This window comes from Perna viridis, chromosome 11 (genome assembly GCF_037379345.1).
Source record: "Perna viridis isolate PV_CMFRI_1.1 ecotype Kerala chromosome 11, ASM3737934v1, whole genome shotgun sequence".
Classification (NCBI taxonomy): Eukaryota; Metazoa; Mollusca; class Bivalvia; order Mytilida; family Mytilidae; genus Perna; species Perna viridis.
Genome location: NC_142455.1, coordinates 11,591,006 through 11,612,918, shown reverse-complemented (window position 1 = coordinate 11,612,918; position 21,913 = coordinate 11,591,006). Strand labels below are relative to the sequence as shown.

Genomic DNA, 21,913 nt, shown 5'->3' with positions numbered 1-21,913 from the left:
GAACAATTCGCCCAAAAACATAAGAAATTGTAACATGTTAAAGTCGTTTAAAAATCTTATTCAGAAGGTTATTTTTCTATATGTTTATGAAACACCATGACATCATTGTTTTTAAGATATTTGTATGATGTATATATGTAATATGATACAGGACCACTTTGTGAACTAGTATAAGGTACTTACATGTGTTTATCCTGTCTAAATGAAGGCTATATTTATATAAAAAAGCCAAACAAACAAACATGCAAAAAAAAAAAAAAATACACACACAAAAAAAAACAATAATAAAAAAAGAACAACAATAGAACAAAAAAAAACAACAAAAATGACAACAAAAAATACAACAAAAGAGAAACAAAGCCAAAAAGAAGTGTTCTCATTTACATTTTGCTATTTCGCTTTCTGTATTTTGGATACCTTCCAACCGATTAAGAACCTCAGCTTTTATCCTAGATATCTTAAAGTATAACATGAAAATCTTAAGTTATCTTGTCACTGAAAATTTGTATTATTTATTAGACAATTAGAACTGGTAATCTTAAATGATAGAGCCATGAAAGAAAGATCGCTAATTACCAAAATAAGACTTATTTTGTTTTAAACCACTTCACGAAATGTGAGATTTGCTTACATTGTTTGGTGTTTGAATATGCAGAGATACTACCTGCGATAACGCTCGGTATCACACGTTGGCTATCATTGAAAAATATAGTGTAGTTAACAATATTTCGACATAAATTTTTTTCCGAGGAATTAAGTGAAATCCAGCGCTCCAACATGTTCCAGGCCTCTGACTCAGATCTATTCGATAGATACTGTGTTTACGATCTGACAAATATTTTCTGTTTGTTCACGAACATATTTCTCGCTTGACATTTTGATGTGGCGAACACAATTACCTACTGTAATTGATTTGCAATTCTGGTTAAACAGTACATTATATTACATACATATCATAATGTTTAGTTGAAACGAAATTAGTTTCCCCATAAACTGCAAAAATGCCATTTATTGTATTGATTTGTGTACATGGTTAACATCAGACGGTTTTAACTCTTTGATCATACTACTCTTAAAACTAATATATTTAGTCAATTATTGCAACATATCGTTATCATTTATTATTATCAAATGGTTAGGAGTACTTTAATAAACAGTGTGAACCTGTCTACACCAAATCCTGAATAACTACGAACCTGCCTAAATCAGACACTTTTTACAGTCCCCTCATATAAATGTAAATGTATTTTGAACATTGTCTTAACCGAACACCTGTCTAAACCAAACCAATCTTAATGTCCGAAATGGGTTTGGTTTAGACTGATCACACTGTAGTAGCAACAAGAAACCCACTGACTGAAATACTTGAGTTTTTTTGTAAATTCCAAGATAGAAAAATGACATTCAATATAAATAAACATTGTCAAAAAGAGACATTGCCTTTTGTTTATAATGACGAATCACAGTTATGGAGTTACTATGTTATTCATGTTTCATTATAACTTATGCTTTATGTCTTCGAAACTAAAAAAACACAATACATTTTGTGGCTACATTTACCTTTATTAAATAAAAACATGAACATTTTCGTTTGGATATGCTCTGGATTTACAATTAAGCAACTAACATCTCTATCAGGTAAAACTTACAGATTAATCGGTTGTTTAAGCATCACATTTGATTTTCAATATCAAATTTTGTTATAAATTAAAAACGAAAAAAATATATTATATTTACTTCAATTAAATACCAAACCAAAAATACCTATTTGATAAAATTAAAGCACGTTAAGCAGAAAGAAGTGACGTCTGTAAGTTCTTACACGAGTACTTATCGAAGATCTTGGATTTCGTAGATGAGTGTACAGATCGAGTAAGAATCGCTCAATAAACTTCTCAAAGTTTTTAAAAAAAAAACTTTGGAGTTTCGTTTGGTACTAGTAAAAGTAACTATTTCTTCAATAAAACGAGGCATATTATGAATATTATCTACATGTTTCAATGAGAATATCTCCATCAATTGTGACGAAACGTCTCAGATACTAGCACACAAATCGCCGCCAATGCCTAGTTTTAATTTAACTGCGCATGACTGTCTAACTTTGGTCGTCTTAATGTAGAAATGTCCATGCCCATTTATGGAAGAGAAACGCCCATTTCTTTAAAAAAAGTAATTGCCCAACACTAGCTAATGTTCATCGATTGCATTTTTACTCTGAAAATTTATAAAATCGGCAAAAATTATCATCTATGACAGTCTTATTATCTATTCTACAGATTTAAGTAAGTTCAATGTATGTTATTATGACTTAATTATAGAACATATTTATTTGAATGAATTATTTCATCTTTTTCCGACGCAGTCGGTATAGCTTCGCTTTTTTACCCTTTGATCTTAAGGATGCTCTTCTATGGAAACGCAAGTTACCTGATCGCAGTTCTTTTTCCCGATTGGCCAAATACTGATAACTTAGTGGCGTGCGAAATAATCTGTATCGAAAATTTGGAACTGCGTTAAAAAAAAACTTCATCGGAACCTTAAATATTGCATGCCATGTATTATTTTCTTGAAAGAAATGTAGAAACTTAGAAGTTTTTTAGAACAAAATTTTACTGCGTCGGCTGTCTGTTTTTTTTAAAGATAGTACTTGATTTTAGTTGATTTACAATTGTAATTTCCGAATATAATTATTGTATATAGATTTCATTAATAATTCCGTAAGTTAGTGTATATTTATCCCAAAAACATGTTTTTTTCGTGCTATATTTTTTACGAAACTATAACCTTTCCTGTATTCAGATCTATACTTTTGAGAAAACCATACATTAATATGCAACAATACAGTTATCTTCTACTAAATTCAACCGAATTACAGCAAATAAAGATTGATTACTCTTGCAAAGTGCCAAATTCATGTACAATATATATAAAGTTTTTCTCAAAATTGCAACACAAATGAAGAAATAAGGCTGATTATGTGGTCTTTTGAATTGGAGATAAATATAAATTCGCGGGTTTTTCACATGCATGAATCATCTCTTGTCTGATTTGTATGAAGAATCAAACTTAAACACAGCTCAGCTATAAAGCAAAGTGGAAGGTTATGATTAATGATTCTTGGATGTCTTAATCCCAAATTTGTTTTGATTAGAAATCCTTTGGTATGCTTCATAGAAACTGTATTTAAAAATAAAAGTACAGAAGAAAGTTGGTCACTGAAGATATTAACACTTTAAATTTTGTTACGGTCTACTAAAGAAAAGCCCGGAAATTTGTACAATATAACCAAGTTATGTTACATTGTATATTGTATATAGTTATTACTATATTTCTAAGCAAATGAACTTATGAAGAGTTGTTTTAAGACATGACAAATGTACTTAAGTAGCCCTCCAGCTAAGGATCATGCAAAATGTGATTAATGGGTAAAAAGCCTACATATTTTTATTTTTGATATTTTGTTTGAAATGTCATAGTAAACAGAAATTAACATGTGGTTTTTCATATTACCTGTGCTCTTAGGAGATAAAAAAAAATATATAGAATACACTGTAGATTTAAAAATTAAGGGAGATAACTCTGTAAATCGTGCTCAAATACAGTATATTCTACTGGGTTTTCAATGTGGATTATCTCCTAAGAGCAGGCAGATTTGAATGAATAATTAAACATTTCATAGTACAGACCCATAAAACAATTTAATTTCAAAAATAATAATATGTAGCCTTTTATGGAGTGTATCACATTTTTCAGATTTTACATGATTCTTAAAAAGACAGCTACTTACCCAGTTTTATTATCTTGAGATAAGATGATTCACCCATTGCCTTGTTTTTAGACAGAACCATTCTTAATAAGGTGGTGATTTTGTAATTATTGATTTAACGAAATACTCAAATATTTTCGAATAATTCAAACCATCTAAGTTATTACACTTAATTTAGGGTTTTACAGATTCTGACACTTCTGTAAACCGTTGAAGAGGTCAATCAACATTAAAAGTTTCCTGTCGTTTATTTCTTCAATATATATGATTCTTCTTTACAGGGCAAAAAGCTGATCCGTCAATCTTTATTTTTGTTCATACAAAATCTACTGAACATGTTTGATTCAGTACTTGTGATGGTATTTTCTACAATGTTCATCGATACAATTACAGGTAAAATTTGTATTCCCCGGATTGAAATAAAATATCAAAAGGTTCAAGTTCATACATTCTCTGGAAGAGTAATCAAGGGATTCAAGATTCTAGCAGAAATCAACAGAATGTAATCCAGGGACAAAAACCAGGTAGGGAAAACAGACACACGCAACAAAAAATACATAAAAAACAAAATAATACTTACAAAGCAACAAAACAAATAAGAAAATCGGACTCCACTAAAAACTGGGAGCATGGACCTGGCGTACCGGTAGAGTAAGCGTCTTCTGCTTTTCTAGAAACACCCGCCGAGTTGCTCATAAAAATCAACTGCAGAGTAGACGAAAGATGAAAGATCATACAATCTCTGGAAAATTTGATGTCTGGATTTTATTTGCGACATCTAAAACCATAGATATGCGGAAAAGACGTCGTGTTGCTTTCTTTTTGTATCCGTTGGCATTTTTTGAATTGCAAATGACGAAAAGTGGTTTGCTATACGTATATTTACACTTGCATATTTTAGATAACAAAATTACGCAAAAATATGATTCAAAGATATTTAATTAGCAAACTTTATTTTATTTGCATTTGAAAGTATTTATCATCGACTGGTCAGTATTTCCGAGGTTCGTGCTTTCAAATTATTCAATTTAGGTGTGCAAACCAATTTGAAGTTGAATTCTCGTAAATGGAACGGTTTTGAATAAATAAGTTGTACTTATATAGTATTTTACATGATATACAATTATCAATCATAGATTAGTACTAAAATAAAAACATTTTTTGTTTTTTTCTTTGGTATAATGTTTATATTTCCTATAATGGATATGCCTCTGACAACATCATTTCTGTCACTTTGGGCATTGGGTCAAGTAAAAAGGAAAAGACATGACATGTTTGTGTGTCATATATTGATCATATTCAATTAAGAATATTTAAAAAAAAAGCCATGACAGAAATTTCTTATAAATAAAAATGAAAGCGACCAAAAGATAAAAAAAAAAACAATATTAAAATAAACAAAAAGTAAAGAATAAAAGTCATGCCTTATTCTCATAATACGGTAAAGTAAAACACTTCCAAGGCTTGTTCTTTGTAAAAAATATTTATAATTTTAACACACTTCAGCACAGTTTATTTCTGCACGTATCGACAGCAAACAGATCGAGGTTAAAGAAGGTGATCAACCAAAACTCTCATGTCATGCACGTAGATCAACTGAAAAGATCCAATGGCAAATGATCGGACGTAATGGCTTAAAAAAGGTGATTTCAGAGAATAATAGTGTGGTTGAAAGCCTGAAAGATAGATATGCCATCAATTTGTTATCAAAGCCTCGGCAATCAGAACACACGGTCGAACTGAGTTTTACGAACGGTAAGACAAATTATCGACAGAAAAAATAATTGAAAAAATACCGATGCGTCAATAATAAGAAAATTCAGATACATAAAAATTAAGTACATTTTCTGAATGTGAAAACGGAACAAAATAACATAAAAATGTTAATCTGAAGACGAGGTAAACAAGACACAACACATAAAATACTTAAACTAGCAATATGAATCCCCACATCAGGTGATTGGGTAAGGGTACGCATGTCCTGCTTCTGCAGCGGCACAAGTCACTTTGCCAGGGAGTATAATCTGCTTTGAGTCAAAATACAATAATTCAACTCCCCGAACAAATTTATAGCCAAAATGATAAGGTGTAAGGGGCGACGCATTCATTCTAAAAATGAAACATTAAACTTAGAGATATCTTAAAACTTGATGTTAGTTTTTCACTTTTAAGATGCAATCACTACCTGACACAAAAAAAAGGAAAGAAAAAAACGAACAAAACAAAACAAAACAAAATAATAAATCGAAAAAAACATGCTTCCAAAAACCTATACAATACGTCCACATTTCAAACTTGCTAGACCAAATTATATAAGCAAGTACGCTTCGAATCTTAATTACAAGAAGAACAAAAATATCTCACCGTTATTTATTATTAAAAATCGCGCTGTTGCTTATTTTTTCAATCAAATAACTTCATTGAAATCCAGGACTACAAAATGCGAATCAGATACGGTATTGTGCGCGATTTTCAATTATACTGATCGCTTATGTTGAAAAAGAGTCAAGAGAGTTTACTTTGGATGAATAATGTTTGTTTTCTCCTATTTACCTTCTACTCTTGATATAGTGCAGACCACAAATATATAAATAGTAAACTTTTGTAACACAATAAATAAAATATAATTTATTTTGACAAGCTTGAAATGGGTGGAATAAAAAAAAAACATGCGAGTTTCATATGTTGATCCTAAACATGTAGAAAATATGCAAAAAGTTCTTGCTAATTCTGTTATCAGCTTGAAGGCATATTTGTAGCATATGACACAAAAATCACATTTTCTAAATATAAAACAGCGTAGGGTAAAATCTGTCGGCTAACGTTTACCCTACCATTGCTACTGGTGCCTAGTTTTAAGTTGAGACCGTTTGCTCATTTGATTTTGTTTTTTTTTTTTGTTCGTGTTACTTTGGTTATTTCATTTTATTTGTTGTATGTTTCTATTTTCCCTCTCTAGTTCGTAGTTATCATTGGATCGTACTCTTTTGTTTAACTTTTGAATTCTGGTTATCTTGATTTCCCTTTCATATTTTTCTACTGTAGGCGTAAGGTTTGCAGATGATGGAATTTATAAATGTGTCGTCCTTTTGGATACCAACAATGTCATCGCAGAAGCTCAAACAAACTTGATTGTTTTGAGTGAGTACTACCGCTTATTGAATGAGCAATCAAAGGAACCAAGGTTCTAGTGGTAATCAAAAGAATGTAATCCAGGGACAAAGACATGGAAAACACACATACACAACAAAGACCATAAAGTAACTAAAATAAAACATATAAAGTAACAAAAGCAACTCGGACTCCACTAAAAACTGGCAGCATTGAGCAGATGCACCGGTAGGGTAGCGTCCTCTGTTTTTCTAGAAACACCAGCCGGGTTGCTCATAAAAAGTCAAGTAGACGTAATAGGAAAGGAAAACTATGAAAACTAGGTAGACTGTGGTCATGCTCTTTTGGCTTTATTCGGGTTTTGGTGTAATATTTGTCTTAACCTTTAAAACCAGCTTGGGCTTTATGCGATAATAAAATCGGATTCGGGTCAATATTGTATAAATGTTTAACAATTGTACCTGGATATACTAAACAAACCTTATTGCAACGAGACGTAAGGAACGACCACAAATTTCAGACAGGTTATTATCATAACAAGTAAACTTGAAACAACGAAAGCATTGATTTCACTAAGACTTAATAACACATTACTGACTCATAGTTTGTCAGAAGGACAATCATTTCGTTTTGTATCCGGAGAACTTTTATTACTTTAAAATTACGTACACATATAGGAATTACAATGAGTACCACTTTCTTTTATCTGCTATAAAGGACGATTCATAGAGCAATCTTATGATTACCACAGTACATAATTGTATCAAAACAGTTTTTAAATTAAATAATCAGGCATGGTATTTTACGTAGATTATAAACCCGCGAAAAGTCATTACTAGAATAGACGTATTCTCATATGTGGACGCCATTAAGAAAGTTGGCATATTTTGTTTTTTTTTTCAAACTGAACATAAACTGAATGATTAATGACGTCACAATGCTAAATAACATTGTTTCTCTGACTTCCAAAGACTATTTTGGGTTATTTCTGGGGTCTTTCGGAGCAACATGGTAAGTGTTCAATATAATGCACTTTAAATCTTAACAAGGAGGTTTTGCGACAATGAAAGATAATGACACTCATCGGGATCAATGAATTAGAATATATAAGTGTTACTTTTTATCGTTTTCAAGATTTTTCTTTTTTGTGCTGCATAGCTAGGATGGGCGCAATTACAGGCAACAACACCAATTGATTATTAATGTAGTGTATGACAGGAGTGATTTTATGTTATCGATTATTAATCGATTAAACTAATGTATGGCATGATCTTTAATATATTAGATGACAGGACAGATTTCATGTTATCGATTATTAATCGATTAAACTAATGTATGACTTGTTTTACTATTACAATCCAAAATGTTCATATATAAATATATGGAGCAGTATATCAAGTGATGCCATTTTCAAATGGTATTGAATGTAGTTGAATAGTAATTCCCAATTATTTCTTTAAAAATAATTGATTGTAATGGATTACAAGTCAAATCGTTTAATCGTTGTGAAATAGTTTAATAATTCATTGAGAATAAATAATAATAATAATGATTGGAAATTACTATTAAATAACCTTCCATTTGAAAAAGGCATCATATTAAATATTAAATACAGCTCAACATGTTTACATATGTTCAAAAGAGGTTAGCCAAATATTTAGAACAAAAATGGACATGCTAGTACAATCAGTCTGTAATCTATACCACACATGGTTCTAGTATGTTCTTTATATATTTCAAAGGTAGACAACCATTTGGTTGGATGTCAATGCAGAGTACACTCATTAAAAGAAATAATTTCACATTTGAACTTGAAAAGTCTACCTCAGGAACTACAAAGAAGATTTCAAATGTAAACTATTGCTGGATTCAGATCACACAACAAAACAAAATTGACCAATATTCATTTTTCGTGTCTGTTTAGATGTTTTACGAAATTGAAAAGTGCTTTATTGTCTTCTTTTGAAATGAAATAACAACTAAGTACATATATTGCTTAATATATTTTAAAAGTCATTATTTTTTTAATGAATAAAATAAAATATTAAACTTATTTAATTTTTTTATAAGAGTTTGATAATTGGTCGAATCAAAGACGGGAGGAATAGGACTTGAACCGTGTCACTTAATTAATATACTTTATTTTTAAAATAATTTTCCCTCAGGCGTTTAAGATGTGTCTATAAAGTGAATGTTATTTTAATGACTTATGCTTATTCGACACGCATGCAAAATTTCACCTATAACACAAGGTGTGTTTTAAAGTAAAAAGTGTGTGTGAAACGTGTGCAGAGCTCATTTTTACCTATGATTCAAATTGTACTCGAAACGTAATTGAAACGTAATCGGTAATTACAGGCCTGTGTGAGATTAAATCGATTAAATAACAATTACATCTAACCGAATTTTATGTCAATTGCAGATAAATTTCTACTACACATTATGTAATAATGGGTTACACTCGATAACGATTACCAATTACGATTACCACAATCCTGCTTTATATACAAAGTGCTGGACAAGTTGCATTGTACTTACAAATATGTCTCTGATGTTCCATTTGCTTCAATAAAAGCATATTTTTTAAGATTGAAAAGGCAATGAAAAATGGAATTTATGCAAAGCTGAGAGTTGCGTTAATTTGACGTGCATTTGTATACGTCACATCTTATGTGTAAAATTGTTCTGCTATCCACGGAAAACTGTTATATATTTGAGTTTTGTACATATAATGAATCAGACCCGCTAAAACTGAAACGGAAAAAGCTGGAAATGTGCATAAGGTTAAAAATGAGAATTCAAAATTTGTTTATTCTAACGATGCTTGCTTCTATAACCAATTCACATGCCTATAACATATTAAACATTGCATTGCTCATTGTTATCGTGGAAGAACAGATTACCTCAATACATTAATAACGATGAAATGAGTTAAGGAGGTAGACCTAGGGTAAGGGACATAACTCTTGAGATCAGTGATATGTTTGTATCATATTCAATTTCACCAAAGCCTTTCAAGCTCTCCTTTGAAACAGAATGAAATCAGTCCAAGTGACTTTGATGCTTACATACGGTTGATGTAAAATGGTGAACACAAATAGTTCAATGATTTGTAAGAGATGTGTACCTCACCCTAGGTCTACCTCCTTAAAGGGTATCAAATTTGACTGGTAATTTTTTTTCCATAGAAAGTATGGACAAGATGACTCTTTCCATAGGAGACACTGAATTTGATACAGCAGCTACCAGTGCTCATTCTATTTCCTTGCCTATTGGAAATTACATGTCAACGTGTAAAACTTTGGGATCCAATCCAGCGTCTGTAATCAAAATCTACCTCGACGATGTTGAAGTAGGAATTAACAAGAAATCGGTGAGACCAAAAAAGCAAAATATGACAAAAAAATACACGAAAAATGATACCAAAAAAATTGTCGCATGATATGACAAAATATTTCAAATGACACACAAAATGTGTCAAATAATACGCTATGCACCTTTCAGCAATATCATCTAATTTTTTATACATTATTATTCATGATACACTTGTTATGCCCATAAATTTATATCTTAGTGTGATAATATATCTTATGTTTCTATTAAAAACAGAGAAATCAACGGGGTTAACAAGAGAAGAGATATCGGCTCACCTTGACGCATTCTATTCCATATTATTGGAACCGAACGCAAATGACTTTTAACTGTATATATCAAACAACCATCCTAGCTTAAAAATCGGAGTCAAACTGTAAAACTAAAAACACCAAAAAATGTTATATGATTTTAGGCTTTGCCAAATGGGGGACGGACCGATTTGTACTCAAATAACATTTAACTTAATTAATTATGTATTGTTATTTGGTTTAACATTGCTGATGTCTCGACCAAAGGGAATATACGAGACTTCCTATTACAAAAAGAGACTTCAATAATGGAACGTTTAAGATACATAGAATAACAAATACATGTCATGAACGTGGTCGTAAGTTGAATGTAATATTCACAAGGCTCTGGAATTTACAGAGATTATAGAATATTCACTTACGTTATATTTCAGATTTCTGCACTGGATAATTCCCTGATGTACAACACTGAAAAGAAAGTGAAGCTGACCATCGGTCCAGAACATCAAAATCAGATACTCAGATGTGCAGGAATAGTGAATGACGATAATACATTGAAAGGAGAAATATCCTTGAAGCTTGATATCATTCGAAGTAAGTGTCAAGAGTATAGATATATATATAGACTCTACAACGATAACGAGTTGATTATGGAATTTCTCACATCGAGTGAAATAAATTTTATAATTTTGATCGCGAGGTTTGCCGAGACATTCAAACTATAACATTTATTTCACAAGATGTGAGAAATTCATAATCAACAAGCTTTGAGTGTAGATTCTGTTTCTCTAATGTCAAAAGGTCAAAAATACCCAAAAATGAAAAGTGCGCGAAACGTTATGATTCCGATTCGTGGGAATCATGTTGACGTTACACAAATGCAAACATTCCAAACAAAAGAAACCAGAAGGTTTTTTTCAGTTCAAATCTTCCCGAGTCCCTTCGTAATTCTTATTTAAGGAAAGAAACACCAAAATTATCTTATTTAACGGAAATAACTACAATGGCAATCGAGGCGATTCAAGATAGAGTCCAAGACAATCGATTTCTAAGCCAATCGAACTCTGAGAATAAAAAAAAGTCACTAGTCATGAGAACATTTTTTCCACACCGGTCAAGCGGTATGAAAATTGAAGCAAAATTAGAAAAAAATAAGTTAAACATTAGTTCAACCACATTTATCCCACTATATACTGAAAATTTAGAATTGATTGCGAAAAATGCTCTAATTTCATATCGCAACAAAGAAATCTCGCATTGTGGTATTTAAAACATATAATTTCAATTCTGCATACTAGATGTTCACGTTTTGCATGAGTGACGTAACACAATACACTAATCGTTGTGTCAGGCTATTTTTGCGTACGTTTTGAAAGCTCATTAGATGAATATGTGGTGCCTAACTTTAAATAAAAACAATGTATAAAAAGCTGCTCCATCTATGATAAAATGTTTCTTTAAACCATTATTACTGTCTGTAAGGACTGATGCAGACATAAACGGTCCGACCTACCTTCAAGAAGCAAGTAACCTGGACTAAAAAGACCAGGGAATTTTCGTTTAAATTTCAAACAGTTTATATCATCAGATTCAAACATCATAATTTAAAATACACTAAAACATAGATATCACAATGAATACCTGTACACATGCAAGAATAAATTATATATAAATATCAACTTTGATACAAGTAAATTATTATAAGAATTATTTGGATAAATAATTATATCTCAAATCTATATATAATAAACATGTTATAATACCTGCTGCCACAACAACACATCTGAAGGACAAATAATTTCAAATGCCTTGTCGATATGTTACTGATGTAAATTAGAAAATCCCACCATCCCATTAACTCGAAAAGGAAAGATGAGAAAGGAAACAAAGGTTAAAATAAAGGAAACAAAGGTTAAAATAAAGGAAACCTTGGTATAATAAAGTTGAATCAATCAATCGCAAAAACAAAAACTCAGAAAAAGTAATATTGTACTTTACAGAATAAGTCACTTGATCACCAAAACTCAGTGAAACCTATAAAAGTCAACTTCGCACCGTAAATATCAATTAGAAAAATGTTTACTATTAAACTGTTTACAATTACTTTTAATCCATACAGTTCTAAAATTTAAAGTTATGAAGAATAATAGTACAATTTTAGTATCCACCAACAACGTTAGCATCAATATCTCTCAATAAGGTCGTCATCATGAACTCGTGAATCGCTACGGTGTATCCATCTGCGCCATGAAAACTGATTTGTTCAACGTGTCATAGTTTTCATTTTCTCTTTAGTCTACCTCGAACTTGACTTTTTATGAGCAACTCGGCTGGTGTTTCTAAAAAAAAGCAGAGGACGCTTACCCTACCGGTGCGCCTGGTCCATGCTCCCTGTTTTCAGTGTCCGAGTTGCTCATTTGCTTTTGTTTTTTTGTTTGTTTTTTTTTTGCATGTATGATTTTAGTTACTTTATGTTCTTTGTTGTGTATGTCTGTTTTCCATGTCTGGTCTTTGTCCCTGGATTACATTCTTTTGATTACCGCTATAACCTTGGTTCTCTTGATTACTATTTCCCTTCTGTTCCTTACAGCACAAGTTTGATCAACACCATTTTTTTTTCAGAAAGTTAATTTATTTTCTGTTACTTATAATTTTACTTAAAATTTTTACATCAGTATTGATTAAACTAAAAGGACGATAACATTTATCATCAAGAGACATCTTTACAAATTAAAGATATATAACTTGTTCTTTGACTAGCTGACAATTTTTTTTTAACAAAAATATTATCATACCTTTTTAATAACAATAGTGAAAAAATATCAATTAATTGACATAGAACTCTTTTGGCAACCCACAAAGCCCTGGTGATATATTGTTATCCATACCATTAACAGAACTAATAATTTCATCTTTAGTATCACTATTATTTTTTTTCTCATTTGAATACCTCTGAAGTCTTTAACATAATAATTTGAATTTTATGTACATTAAAATGTTCTGAAAAGTCACCTGGCGTGTCCTTTTCTAATAAACATAATAAAACTACATTCTCTCAAATTGTCTTAAGTTAATTTTTCAGCTTTTGTTAAGTAATACAAAAAATATCATCTTTGAAATAATCCCACATATCAATACACATTTGTAAACCACCAATAAAGAAAAGACATACAAACGGCTCTATCATCTAATATAGAAATGTTTCCAATAACCTTCATAGTACGTGGGCTGAGATAACCCTCCATGCACACCGCCTACTCATCAACCAAAATGTGATTTTCAGCTTCCCGGATACCTCACATTTACGATTTCTTTTAAAGAGGAAAACTAAAATATTTTTGAATTTTGTTTTCTCGTTGAGGCAAAAATCCATTTGTTTACGTTTCTAATCATTCTTCGAACTTTGTCAGAGTGGTTAAAGGCCGTGAGATATTTAATTTTGAAACGAATGAAAGTTTTAAGTAGGTCAATGAGTGCCAAAGCTACATCAGTTTTCGATGTAGCAAAAACTTTGTCTCCTATACATGACAAGTATGTTGTGGTACCAGCAGACAAAGCCCAAAACATCATTGTTTTTGTCTGCAAAACGTTTTACATCAAATGTTTACTATCAGAGGTAGACGTAGAAAATAATAGCAGTGATAAGACCTTAACTCCACCAGAATCCATACAAACAACGTTTCATAGCTGGATCTGCAAAATGTACCACCAAACCTCTTTCAAAACTTTTAACTTCTATACTCACAACTGTCAAAGAGGGTCTGCAGTCCTACCCAACACTTGTTACTCCCGTAGTGGTATTATTTCAATGTGGATCCTGAAAAATTCGAAAGATCTTTTGGAGACAATCAGTTCAAGACTATTATCTGAAAATAATAGCATTAAAACCTATGATTTGTCAACACTGTATACTTCTATTCCCAATACTCAGTTAAAAACCGACATTATACATCGTTGTTTTTTTCCAAAAAAGATGGTACACCTAGATACAAATATATTGTTCTTGGTAGAGATTCCTCATACTTTGTAAGAAATAATTCCAAATCATCTTCCAAATATACAGAGGAAGATATTTACAAAATTAGGATTGTTTAAAGATGATGTATTATCTTTAAACAATCCTAATTTCGGGGATTTGATACATTGCATCTACCCAAAGAACTTGAGATAAAGGATACTACAAACACTGTAAGGTCAGCAGGCTCATATCTTGACCTACACTTAGAAATCGATGGTAAAGGAGAACTATTGGCCAAACTTTACGACAAACATGATGACTTTTCATTCCGATTGTCAACTTTCCTTTCATCTGTGGCAACATCCCTTCAGCACTTCATGAGTGTGCAGTATTCTCCAACTGACAGTATAATTACAAAAAAAGAACTTTTTTCTTAGTAAGCTTTTCGCTGAGCTTCAATACTCAGGACAACTCTTAGCATCGAACCCAATAAAAAACCTATGAGGCGTAGGAAAAGAATTCTCTGCTCTCCTAGAAACACCTAACGAGTTACTTATACAAATGAAATGCCTAATAACCATGATAATGTAGTTATAAAGTTCTAGGACTTTATCTTGTACACCAAAGAAATACGATATACCGACAACCTGTACAATTTTTCCCGGTTCTTCTCAGTAATATGCTGTTGTTCCTAATAATATGATGAGGAATATTGACGACAGATTCATTTTCGCCTTACAGGTCTTGTCGCGACAATAGAGAAAATTCAATTGCTGCAATAATTTCACTATTTACAATATTTGCTAGTACCCAACAAAAAAGCCCATCGAAAACAGTATTTCATATTTAAATACCATCACTCTAAGTGGACGTGTAGAGTATATAGTGATAATTGTGGTGTCCGTCCTTCCTTCATTCATACCGTTCGTCGGCACTTCCTTCCTTCCGATACGCAGAATGGTTTCCATCTCATATCCATTACATATCATACACCATTGATGGAATTTAATGAAACATTCACAGAAACTTTTTTTCAATTGTACATCTCCTACTTTGATCTAAATCGATTTTGGGGTCACATGATGCATTTTCGGAATAGGGCAGTAGGGTTATTTGTAAATGAGCATTGCTCACAGTTTTTTACCTAGTTTTAAAATAGAAACATGACTTTATAATTCTTTAAAATGAGTAAAGTACAGTTTACAACCAAGCATCGTACTTACCCATTTTTCTTACGTCTGTAAACCATTTGAAATAAGGGAGGACAGCTGGAAGGGACGAGATAGGGTAGGTAAACGGCTGTCCATTATATATAATACCTGTTCTAGATCATGTAAATATTTTTTTTTGAATTCTTTTCTTGTTTTTGAATCCATTTTATTATTCTTAAACCAATTTAAAGGCTGGGCGTCTATCATTAGTCTCGCATGCGACGTTCGGTATAAATAAACCAGGTTTTGGATATTTTGTTAAAATGTACGTGTTTTTGTTCCCAACAAATGAGTTTAGATACAATAACACTTGTAGTTAAAGATATTTTTGAAATTGATTAAAAATTATTTCAGATTAAGCTATCAATATCGTCTAAAAAGGGTAAATATTTTACTGCATATTTCAAATATTTCACACGTTCAAATTGTGTGTTTTATCTCTTACAGAAAAAAAGAAATGCAATTGCAAATGGCATAAACTTTTTCACACAAATTGTGCCGAGATATCCGGAGGAACAACTTTACAACCATAGGAGAAATTAAATCGGTTGAAAGCTAAATGTAGTCCGTTCCTGCTCAGACTATAACTAGTTTTTTATGTATCCAAAATTTAAGATTTTATTTAGCTCTTCATTAATAAATATAGAATGATAAATGGTTCATTTAATCATTGGAATTAATAAAGGCCTACAACATCAATATATCCTATAAGATGTTCATGTAATCTGACACAAATTTGCCCATGATTGTATTCAGTGTCATGTGTACAGGAACATTGGTATAAAAGACATCTTTCAGAATCATTGCAATATATATATATAAGGGTCTGAAAAATTCCCAACGATGTTAGAACTGTCAAATTTGTCGTACCATCCGCGGGACTCGAACTCGTACCGTTGTGACATCTATGGCAACACCGCTTGCACTAAGTCCAGTGGTGTAGACCCTTAGCCAACTAGGCTATATATAAATATAGCTTTCTCTGGCCGGGTCATTCCTCCTCGTGGTAGTACGGGACAGTTCATCTGTTATTATGGACTTAATAGATGTCACAGCGGTACGACTTCGAGTCTCGGGGAGGGAGCGACCAAATGACAGTTCTAACATCGATGGGATTTTTTCAGACCTTTCTATAAGGTAACATTACCTTCCCTATATTGATTTGATCCGATGGAGCAGTGTAGCGAATAGAGTCGTCACATTCTCAGACGTTGTTTAATATTGATTTGTTGTGGAAATGTGTATCATTTTTTGATCCCCTATCCTACATAATATACATGTGTGTGTGTGTGTGTGTGTGTGTGTGTGTGTGTGTGTGTGTGTGTGTGTGTGTGTGTTGCAATAATTCTGAAAGATATCTTTCAGGCTAATATTCCTGTACCAATGACACTCATGTTCACTGCAAGTAGAACTAGAAATTTGTTTCCGAGAATTTCATATGCAGATTTAGTAGATTATAAATGTTTTGATGGCATAATGCACTTCATAATTCGATTATATCTATATTTAAAGAATACTTACAAGTATGAGGAAATATGAACAGCGGTAAATAGCTTCATCGAATTACTTTGCAAAATCGAATGCTTTACTGCTACTACCCCTATACCATTCGAACAAAATAGTTTTTAATTCGAATCAAGTGTATGGAATTCATATCAAGTCTACATATTTCGGAATCAAGAGCACAAAATTTTGATGAAAAGAACATAATTAGTTAGATACCGATATCACAACCATGTAAAATTACTACAATGAACCATATATCTCTGGCATTTTGCAGAAGTCGAAATGTTTTCAGATTTCACATTGTCATGTGACCAACGAGAATTTTCGCGATTTCAGTTGTTTGTTATTAATAATATTTTACATGCAGATTTTCTTCATCAGCACCATGTTTAAAATTACCATATTCTACCATATTTCTATCAAACAAAGAAACAAAAACACCACGAATGTCTCTCAGTAAGGCACAGACCATTTCCTTTTCGATACGGGGCATTGGATTTTAAGTTGAATTAGAAATAAAATTCCGGAAGAGCAATATTTTTTTCTTCAGCAGCAGCCGCAGTTAATTGTTTTTATTTATTAATCTATACTGTTAAACAATGGTGGAAATATTTTACATTTTTTTCTGTCCATTGCTGTGGATTAAAGAACATTTGGCTGAAATTTATATATAACATCAGTATAAAAATTATCGGAAGTGAAAACTTCAAATTCTCTCCATGGAATGTTCAATTTTGTCATATCTTCTGTCAAGAACTCGCCCTTCAACAACGACATTTTCCCTTTTTCCTCTAGTTTGCCGCTTTACTTTGTTAGAATGACCTACTGATCATAACACTTTAGTGAAACAAATCAATGTACCAGTTGTAACATTTGGGATAAAAACAGAATGACTGGTTACTATAGGACATAAAGGAAATGTAAACGTATGCAAAAAACAGGTCCAAACAAGAAGTGGGCAAATATAAAAAAACGACCTTACTATAACCAACATTCAATCTTCTTGTGAGCTTTCTAACTAACATTAAATCACCTTATGAACTTTCTTTAACATGGAATAATTCTACGAGGATGAATCACCCAGCCAGCGAAAGCTATATTTATATATAGCCTAGCTGGCCAAGTGATCTACGTCGCCAGACTTAGTACAGGCGGTGTTGCCATAGATGTCACAGCGGTACAAGTTCGAGTCTCGGGGAGGGAGCGACCAAATGACAGTTCTAACATCGATGGGATTTTTTAAGACCCTTCTATCAGTATACATTATCTTCCATGTATCGATTTGATCCGATGAAGCAGTGTAGCGAATAGAATTGTCACATTCTGATACGTTGTATAATATTGCTTTGTTGTGATATGTCATTAATTTAATCCTGTGTCCTACATAATATATATATATATAACATCTCAGAATGTGACGACTCTAAACACTACACTGCACCATCGGATCTAATTGATACAGGAAAGATAACGTAAATTTATAGAAGGGTCTGCAAAATTCCCAACGATGTTGGAACTGCCAAATTTGCAAAATTTGATCCTCTATCCTACATAATAACACATAGATGAACTGTCCCGTACTACCATACATCGTGTACTGAATTGCAGCCCCAGATTAATCCTACGAGGAGGAATCACCCGGCCAGCGAAAGCTATATTTTTATATAGCCTAGCTGGCCGAGTGGTCTACGGCGCTGGACTTAGTGCAGACGGTGTTGCCATAGATGTCACAGCGGTACGAGTTCGAGTCCCACGGAGGGAACGACAAACATTTGCAATTTGACAGTTACATATATATATATATATATATATATATATATATATATATATTGCAATAATTCTGAAAGATATGTTTCAGGCTAATGTTCCTGTACGCATGACACTCATGTTCACTGCAAGTAGAACTAGAAGTTTGTTTCCGAGAATTTCATATGCAGATTTAGTAGATTATAAATGTTTTGATGGCATAATGCACTTCATTATTCGATTGTATTAATATTTAAAGAATGCTTTCAAGTATGAGGAAATATGAACGGCGGTAAATAGCTTCATCGAATTACTTTGCACAATCGCATATTTTACTGCCACTACCCTCATACCATTCGAACAAAATAGTTTTAAATTCGAATCAAGTGTATGGAATTCATATCAAGTCTACATATTTCGGAATCAAGAGCACAAAAATTAGGTCAAAAGAACATAATTGGTTAGATACTGATATCACAACCATTTAGAATTACTACTATGAACTTTATAACTTTGGCATTTTGCAAAATTCGAAATGTTTTCAGATTTCGTGTTGTCATGTGACCAACGAGAATTTTCGCGATTTCAGATGTTTGTTATTAATAATATTTTACATGCAGATTTGTTTTATCAGCACCATGTTTAAAATTACCATATTCAACCATATTTCTATCAAACAAAGAAACAAATTCACCACGAATGTCTCTCAATAAGGCACAGACCATTTCCTTTTCGATACGAGGCCTTGGATTTTACGTTGAATTAGAACAACAAATTTCGGAAGGGCAATTTTTTTTCTTCAGCAGCAGCCGCAGGTAATGTTTTTATTTGTTATTCTACATTGTTAAACAATTGTGGAAATATTTCACAATTTTTTTCTGTCCATTGCTGTGGATTAATGTACGTTTGGCTCAAATTTATATATAACATCAGTATAAAAATTATCGGAGCTGAAAACTTCAAATTCTCTCCATGGAATGTTCAATTTTCTCATATCTTCTGTCCAGAACTCGCCCTTCAACAATGACATTTTCCTTTTTTCCTCTAGTTTGCCGCTTTACTTTGTTAGAATGACCTACTGATCATAACACTTTAGTGAAACAAATCAATGTAACAGTTGTAACATTTGGGATAAAAACAGAATGGCTGGTTACTATAGGACATAAAGGAAATGTAAACGTATGCAAAGAACAGGTCCAAACAATAAGCGGGCAAATATAAAAATGAACTTACTATAACCTTCATTCAATCTTCTTGTGAACTTTCTAAACAACATTACATCGTATTCTGTACTTTCTATAACCAACATTCAATCTTCTTGTGAACTTTCTAAACAACATTACATCGTATTCTGAACTTTCTATAACCAACATTCAATCTTCTTGTGAGCTTTCTAACTAACATTAAATCATCTTGTGAACTTTCTTTAACATGGATTAATCCTACGAAGATGAATCACCCAGCCAGCGAAAGCTATATTTATATATAGCCTAGCTGGCCAAGTGATCTACGTCGCCAGACTTAGTACAGGCGGTGTTGCCATAGATGTCACAGCGGTACAAGTTCGAGTCTCGGGGAGGGAGCGACCAAATGACAGTTCTAACATCGTTGGGATTTTTTCAGACCTTTCTATAAGTTAACATTACCTTCCCTATATTGATTTGATCCGATGTAGTAGTGTAGCGAATAGAGTCGTCACATTCTCAGACGTTGTTTAATATTGATTTTCCTACGAGGAGGAATCACCCGGCCAGCGAAAGCTATATTTTATATAGCCTAGCTGGCCGAGTGGTCTAGGGCGCTGGACTTAGTGCAGGCGGTGTTGCCATAGATGTCACAGCGGTATGAGTTCGAGTCCCGCGGAGGGAACGACAAAAATTTGCTTCGCAAATTTGACTGTTCTAACATCGTTGGGAACTTTTCAGGCCCTTCTATAAGTTTACGTTATCTTCCCTGTATCAATTTGCAGGCGGTGTTGCCATAGATGTCACAGCGGTATGAGTTCGAGTCCCGCGGAGGGAACGACAAAAATTTGCTTCGCAAATTTGACTGTTCTAACATCGTTGGGAACTTTTCAGGCCCTTCTATAAGTTTACGTTATCTTCCCTGTATCAATTTGATCCGATGGAGCAGTGTAGCGAATAGAATCGTCACATTCTGAGACGTTGTATATATATATGTCTGTGTGTGTGTGTGTGTGTGTGTTTATTATTAGACTTAATAGATGTCACAGCGGTACGACTTCGAGTCTCTGGGAGGGAGCGACCAAATGACAGTTCTAACAATTGATTTGATTATCAAAAAAAGAAACAAACACACCATGAATGTCTCTCAGTAAGGCACAGACCACTCCTTTTCGATAGGGGGCCCTGGATTTTACGTTGAATTAGATAAAAAATTTCGGAAGAGCATTTTTTTTTCTTCAGGAGCAGCCCCAGTTAAATTTGTTATATTTGTTAATCTACATTGTTAAACAATGGTGGAAATATTTAACATTTTTTTCTGTCCATTGCTGTGGATTAAAGAACATGTGGCTCAAATTTATATATAACATTAGTATAAAGATTATCGGTGGTGAAAACCTCAAATTCTCTCCATGGAATGTTCAATTTTGTCATATATTCTGTCGAGAATTCGTCCTTGCACAACGACTTTTTCCTTTTTCCTTTAGTTTGCCGCTTTATTTTGTTAGAATGACCTACTCGTTATAACACTTGAGTGAAACAAATCAATGTAACAATTGTAACATTTGGGATAAAAACAGAATGGCTGGTTACCAAAGGACGTAAAGGAAGTGTAAACGTATGCAAAGAACAGGTCCACACAAGAAGCGGGCAAATATAAAAACGAACTTTCTATAACCAACATTAAGTTTTCGTCTGAACTTTCTAACCAACATTATGTTTTTTTTCTGAACGTTCTAACCAACATTAAGTTTTCTTCTGAACTTTCTATAACCAACATTAAATCTTCTTCTGAACTTTCTAAACAA

The 21,913-nt window shown here is 32.6% G+C and overlaps 1 protein-coding gene across 2 annotated transcripts; it reads left to right on the top strand.

The window, feature by feature from the left end:
• The first annotated feature begins 4,053 nt into the window (after positions 1-4,053).
• Positions 4,054-16,290, top strand: LOC148602985 (junctional adhesion molecule A-like). Of its 2 annotated transcripts, XM_088553343.1 has the most exons (6): positions 4,054-4,159; positions 5,273-5,521; positions 6,812-6,907; positions 10,066-10,250; positions 10,935-11,094; positions 16,117-16,290. In XM_088553343.1, exons 1-6 carry the CDS (start codon positions 4,102-4,104, stop codon positions 16,200-16,202), a joined length of 834 nt encoding a protein of 277 aa, XP_088409469.1. In that variant the 5' UTR covers positions 4,054-4,101; the 3' UTR covers positions 16,203-16,290. The 2 variants fall into 2 exon arrangements, with proteins under 2 accessions (XP_088409469.1, XP_088409470.1); XM_088553344.1 differs by lacking the exon at positions 6,812-6,907.
• Positions 16,291-21,913: the final 5,623 nt, after the last annotated feature.

Excerpts from the sequence above, each read along its gene's own strand:
- LOC148602985 (XM_088553343.1), top strand. The coding sequence starts at position 4,102 with ATGTTTGATTCAGTACTTGTGATGGTATTTTCTACAATGTTCATCGAT. Across the intron at positions 5,522-6,811 it reads CGAACTGAGTTTTACGAACG|GCGTAAGGTTTGCAGATGAT; the intron begins GTAAGACAAATT and ends TTTCTACTGTAG. Across the intron at positions 10,251-10,934 it reads TAGGAATTAACAAGAAATCG|ATTTCTGCACTGGATAATTC; the intron begins GTGAGACCAAAA and ends GTTATATTTCAG.